The sequence below is a fragment of the Ammodytes marinus genome (genome assembly GCF_949987685.1).
Source record: "Ammodytes marinus genome assembly, chromosome: 5".
Taxonomy (NCBI): Eukaryota; Metazoa; Chordata; class Actinopteri; order Uranoscopiformes; family Ammodytidae; genus Ammodytes; species Ammodytes marinus.
The window spans coordinates 30,021,168-30,027,167 of NC_137234.1; the positions used below are offsets into that span (position 1 = coordinate 30,021,168).

The 6,000-nt window shown below is 41.6% G+C and overlaps 1 protein-coding gene across 1 annotated transcript in view; it reads right to left on the reverse strand.

Annotated features, from left to right (window-relative positions):
- LOC307250611 (DNA topoisomerase I, mitochondrial) overlaps window positions 1–5,145 on the reverse strand; it is a gene marked incomplete at its 5' end in the record, with an annotated part of 30,257 nt that extends 25,112 nt beyond the window's left edge. The window contains 4 exons of the mRNA XM_080027727.1: window positions 63–193; window positions 294–381; window positions 858–977; window positions 5,033–5,145. Of these exons, the coding sequence (XP_079883853.1) occupies window positions 63–193; window positions 294–381; window positions 858–977; window positions 5,033–5,145 (452 nt within the window). The remainder of the gene's footprint in view (window positions 1–62; window positions 194–293; window positions 382–857; window positions 978–5,032) is intronic.
- Window positions 5,146–6,000: the final 855 nt, after the last annotated feature.

Consider the following 6,000-nt stretch of genomic DNA (forward strand, 5'->3'; position numbering starts at 1 on the left):
ATGGTGAGGGTGGGGGTAAGATCCTGATCAATGCTAAATGAAAAGAGCAGCATTTTCCCAACCATCTCCAGCGACTCTTCTCCTCGTCCTCCTTCTTCTTGATCTTCAGCTGTCTGGCCTCGTCTACCTCGTCCTTTGTCTTCTTAGGTTTCTTGGACACTGGATGGTCCCCTCCTTCCTCTTTCTTTACCGCCTGTACCAAGACAAAAAACACACACGGGATGGGAGTTCAGATATTCCAATGGTGAACTGAATCAGATAAACTTGAGAAACAATCAAGGACAGATGTATACCTTTTTTGTTCTCTTCTTTGCCTTCTTTTTCTCAGCCTCTCCGTCACTTTCATCTCCCCGCCCATGGTCCTTACTTTTTTTCTTTGAGCTGCAGGTACCCAAAACACAGACAGAAAACTAATAGTTTACACCAAATGGAAAAAAACTGAAAGGTGGAGTAAGCGATTCACTTGTTGCCAAAATCCCTTTTTGTCAAAATCAGTGAATATCTCCTTACAATCCCTAACATATCCGTACTGTCGGTGTGGTGAAAAGAAAATACTGCGTTAAAACACAGCCTAGGCTCTGTAAACGGGCATGTTGCTAGCTCCTGTGGGCCCCCTTTGTTTACACACCCTTTGTGTACATACCAGTTTTACAGAACCTAGGCTGTGTATTAACACTGGATTTATTTTCAGCGCACACACAGAACAGACAGGTGGTGGATCTTCGGGAGATATTCACTGATTTTGTCAAAAAAGTGATTTTGACAACAAGAATTTTCCAGTTACTGACACCTTTCACTACAAATTTTAAACAAATGTATACAGTCAATCAACAGCTCAAAGACCTGTTCAGACTCACGTAGGAGTAGCAGTGGATTGCGAAGAGCCTTCCTGTGGTTCATCTTTAATTCTTTTCCTTTTCAACCCTTTCTTCTTTGCAGTAAAGTCCTCGTCCTCTGGCTCCCGTTTTACCGACTTGCTGAAGCACAAAATGAAGAGATTACAATCATTTTTGATAATATAAAGCCGAGTTGTCATCCTAATACTGTTAGGTTTGAAGATTGACGTCTGATTTGGAGTCTCATTTTGTAGCATTTATTTTCATAAAAATAAATCAAAGAAAGCTGCTTTAACTGATAAAGAAATACTCTGCTGAGAGTCATATTGACTTCATACCGGCAGCTTTCGCTGTAGTTTCACCATTTCCTGGTGTGGTGTCCCCTTCAAAATAAAACTTCCAACAAGCGAAAATGTGGCAAAAAAAAAGAAAAAGGCAATGGGGTGCACGGATTACTGTCCAGACTCAATATTAGACTCAATATAAATCATATGCATCATACATGACATGAAAGAACTTCATTTTTAAAGGGAATTATCTATGAAAACTCTGTGTAGAAAGATAGGGCTTTTAGAAGCAGCGCTGCAGCAGCAGCAGCTGCTGAGACGTTCAATGTGTGTCTGAGAAAAGTGCGAGCGACGCAGCAGTAAGGTAAGGCGACGCGCTCCAGAGGTAGACGCAGGATGTGTGCAAAGGCTGTTAGATCAACGCAGTTCTCATGTGAAAGGCACAGTTGGAACAGCATAGGCGGGAATAATCAAATAATCACATTTGCATTGATTCAACGCAAGTCAATCCCAATTCTAAATACTTCTAGCGATGTTGCCAATATACATTACTCTTTCTTCTGGCAACCGCTAACAGGAGAACCTGACAACGTAATTAGGGAGTCCAGGCCTACATTTACACTTCACAAAAGCCAACTTATACTAAAGGGTGCCTATTACAACTTGCCTGCAAAAGTTCATGGGAAAAATCATGCTGACATATATTCATTTGATATCAAATAATAACCAATAATGTAGAGGAGAATGTTGGCAGACATTGACACATTGAATAAAGTCACTCCGACATGTTCCCTTTACAAAAGGGCTTTGTGTGTCAGTTACCATTGGTGCCGAAGGTATTTTTCACATAAGTATATGAACAGACCCCCCCTGCTGTAAGCCTGCAGATGTCAATGTGTGGTAAATCACATTCATACATGTTCATTACCTCTTTTAAATTACTTGTGAGTCAAAGCCTTTGTCAAACTTTCTCTACATTCTCTTTCTGATTTGCCTTGGAAGGCTTAGTGTGTGCTTTGGCAAAGTTGTTCCGTTCAACTGCATAATAAGGGGGGGGGGGGAATACTTTTAATAAAGTGTATAAAAATGGTCATGCTTTTTTTGTTGGTATATTGGACTGCTGAACAAAATCCATAAAAAGCTATGAAAAACACGATGGGTCACTGCATCCATTGACATTTACGGTCTGTGGTTTTAATAGCTTATTTTTTTTTCTCTCCCTCCCCCCCATACTCTGCTGAAAAGCCTTTACTTTCCTCCCTGCATGAAACCCACTCAGCTCTCCAGCCTTTCTGGAGGTAGGAAAATTTCAAGAGAAACACTAAAAGCCAGAATTCATCAAAATGCTTTTTCCACCTGAGAAGACGTTTGAAATCTCACTGGTCGCATTGGGTTGGGCTAAGTCCATGTAAGGGAATCAATCCATTAACAACTCTGTAGAAACACTGCTGGGTGGCAGATTTGACGCAGCAGGCCTTCGGACACAGTCTGCCATGCCGGCAACACCCCGCTGAGCATCACACTATTCAAACCATGCATTCTCATTAAAGATTTTCCTGACAGGCTGCAGATATTTGTCACCAGTTCAGAGTCAAATTAATTGTCTGAGAGACAGCTTAACATACTGTATTAAATGAAAAAGGCTTCGGTCCCGGGCCCTTTAACATCTAAACACAAGAACTCATTTCCATCACTTCAGGAGGGAGGAGGGAAGAAGAAAGAAAAAGGGAAGATAAGATTTCTGGCACAAGCGCTGCACAGTAGCTTGTCAGCTTATTACCACAGCCTTTAATGTGATACAGTCCACTAGTATATTATGGCTTCATTCCTACCTAGGACTGCTGGCTGACTCCACTGGCTCCTGAGAATGTGCCTGAAGGGAAAGACATGAATTAAGCATTACTGCAATGAAGGACCAGTCACACAGATGGCCTATGACACTATGCACACACAGTCATTTATGTTTTATTTATTTGAACAAAGTATTTATTTAAATGTTTCTGGGAAATGCATTGAAATTGTATGAAGTATGCCCGACGTCTTTAAACATTTATACAATCACACTAGGTCATGTCATATCTTCCAGGAATGCTGGTAAGTACGTTAATGCGCATTTCTTTGCATATCCTAGTTTGACTCTAGACACATGTACATATGTGATGGGTCTGTTCATGGTTAGAAGCTGAGAGCATGGTCTGCTGAAAGATATTCCCTGACTTTGACTAAGTTATTTTGAAAACAAGCGTTCTCCAGAATGACTGAATCCACCTTTAATGTCAATGTATGACTTACCAATGTAGGAATAAATTAGCAGGGAGAAGCTGTAGCACATACTTTAACAATGACATTCTGAGCAGGGGTCAGTGGTAATGGGCTGAAAGTATTTGATGTGATCATTCCAAACTGGACAAGGGGATCTGATGGATGACCATAAACATCCTTCCCCTGGTCGGTCAACATGACACTGAATTACCACCAAGATTTTCTAGATTGTAGTCCAACGAAATGGGACGTGGTGCAATTTTTGCCAAATCTAGTCCCTTGAAGTACAATGGGGATAGAGAGGGTAAAATGAGTGGATTACCTTCTTATGAGATTTTCCATTGTGAGTTTTTTCTTTAGATTTTGTTGTCTTTTCACTGCTGCACCGGGATGAAAATGGGTGACAAAGAAAAGGCCTGTTAGTGATGCAGTATTTGTAACACAGAGGCCGGTACAACTGCAAGGAGAACGTTGCTTGCCCTTTCAATAGGACATACCTGAATAAGAGACTATGTGAGATGCACTATTATAAAGTATAGTCTTAAAGTGAGGGCATATGAGGCCAATGGTAGATTCATGTCTTTGCCTGGTTAGTATCATTCCCGGTCAGACAATGCAATAAAATGCCAACATTCAGACAAGCAATGTCTCAGAAGACCTCCATTCAACATGTTTCTTCTCAGTCTGACCTTTCCAGCCTTCAGGGTTGAATGACATACGAAATTGGGCAGCAATTATTCTAACTCTGTCATATTTTCATTTTCAGTATTCAGTTCCAATTTGAAAATCAGACTAAAAGGCAGTACAAACAACATTTAACGCAGAGGGCCCTTTAAGTGGTCAGGAAAATTAGTTCCAAGTCTCTCATAGCTGATGAGGATAATCTTTAATCAGTAATTCAGTCAGCGTGCCATGAAATAACATGAGGCCGGCCGTATCAGAAAAGCTGCCTGTGCCTGCTCTACTGCCAGCAGCACTTGCAGGTGTCTTTTCATCTCCCTGCTCTCATCAATTACACAAGCCAATGACAGATCACTCCCCACTCATTTGTCTGCTCACATACGCATGGTAATAAACGCATCAGATATCAAGGTAAATTAATTTATTCATATGAAGATGGAGTACACACTGCACTCCGTGGCATGAATGCATGCACTCAATACCACCGGCCTGCTTGATAAATCAGTCAGCGTAGCATTATATCAGAAAAACTTGTTATGGTGTCCGTCCTTTGGCAGCACACAAACACACACATACATACACATACACACTGCCATAGGACTATCACTCCTCTATGATCTATCACCATTACAAGTATTAATTGTTTATGCAAATTCATTTATAGCCACATTTCAACAACATGAGAGGCAGCACTGCTTGCAGGGTCCATGTAATGAACAGCTTTGATGTGTGAAGCCAGTGCTGATGCTGAACAGATGTTGGATGTGCCGTTGTCAGGTCACGTGCATTCAATAACATTATGGAGCTACTTTAAATTGGCAGTTATGACAGGTAGTCCTACCGGTAGTTTATTTGATAATGGCACTTGGCCTGCTCGGGATGGAATAATGATTAAGTGCTAGCTAAACTGTGGCTGTCAGGCAATCATTTCTCTATATCTTTACTATCTCGGTGCACACTCCTCACCCGTTCCTGATGGTATCTCCCCCGGCATCAGTGCTCTCGTGGTCGTTCAGCCTCTTCAGCTTATTGGCCTTGTGTTTGACCTTCACTTCCCCTTTGGTATCCTTCTCTCCCATTTCTCCCAAGAACCTCTGTAGAGCAAAGTGAACATTTAATTAATACATGTACGCCATGCAACACATATATAGTCTCCCTGGAAAGGAGCTTCTCCATGTTGGCTTTTCCAAGTTAGCCAATTAGCTAGCTAACTTTAGCAAACGCGTTAGCTAGCTAATAGCTAATATATCGTGCATTGACATAACTGGTGAAGACCAAAAAGAGCACATTACATGCACAGCTAGTGAAAAAACTAAAATGTCATACGAATCGCTAAGCACTTACAATGCACACAAAAAACGGGACTATATTTCGTGTAAAATACAAACTTTTTGGGCGGTTCAGTTCAATTGATGAACACAACAGCGGGATGGCGATTTTCTATGGCGTTAAGCCGAGAAGGCTTCAATCTTAGCTGTATTCTGATTGGCCCAGAAGTTCAACGAGTTGCCAGGTTTGTTGGTGTTACATTAATGGCAAGCATTTGTAGACCTATTGGTCGTTAGCGAGTAAAATGTGTATTCTATTTGACAAAGAAAAGAAAACAATGCCAGAAGTAGAGAATATTGGTCAGGCACAGAAAGCTAATTGAGCAACACATTCTCACAGTCACTGGAGGGGGCAAAGTTGCGCCTAACGCAGGTCAAGTAAGCAATTCCCACGGACCACTTGACTCAGTGACCTCACATTGGCTTCCGATTAACCTCTTGACACCAGTTAATTTCACTCTGGTGATTCGGCTTGCATCAGGGCATCTCCTCCCCTCATTGGATCTAGCTGTGTTTGTTCTCGCTTTCTCTGCCATGTGTACAGAGACAGGAAGCCCTTTCTGTCTTCTCAGCCCATCCTTTATCAGGGATGTACCAGCCCCACTC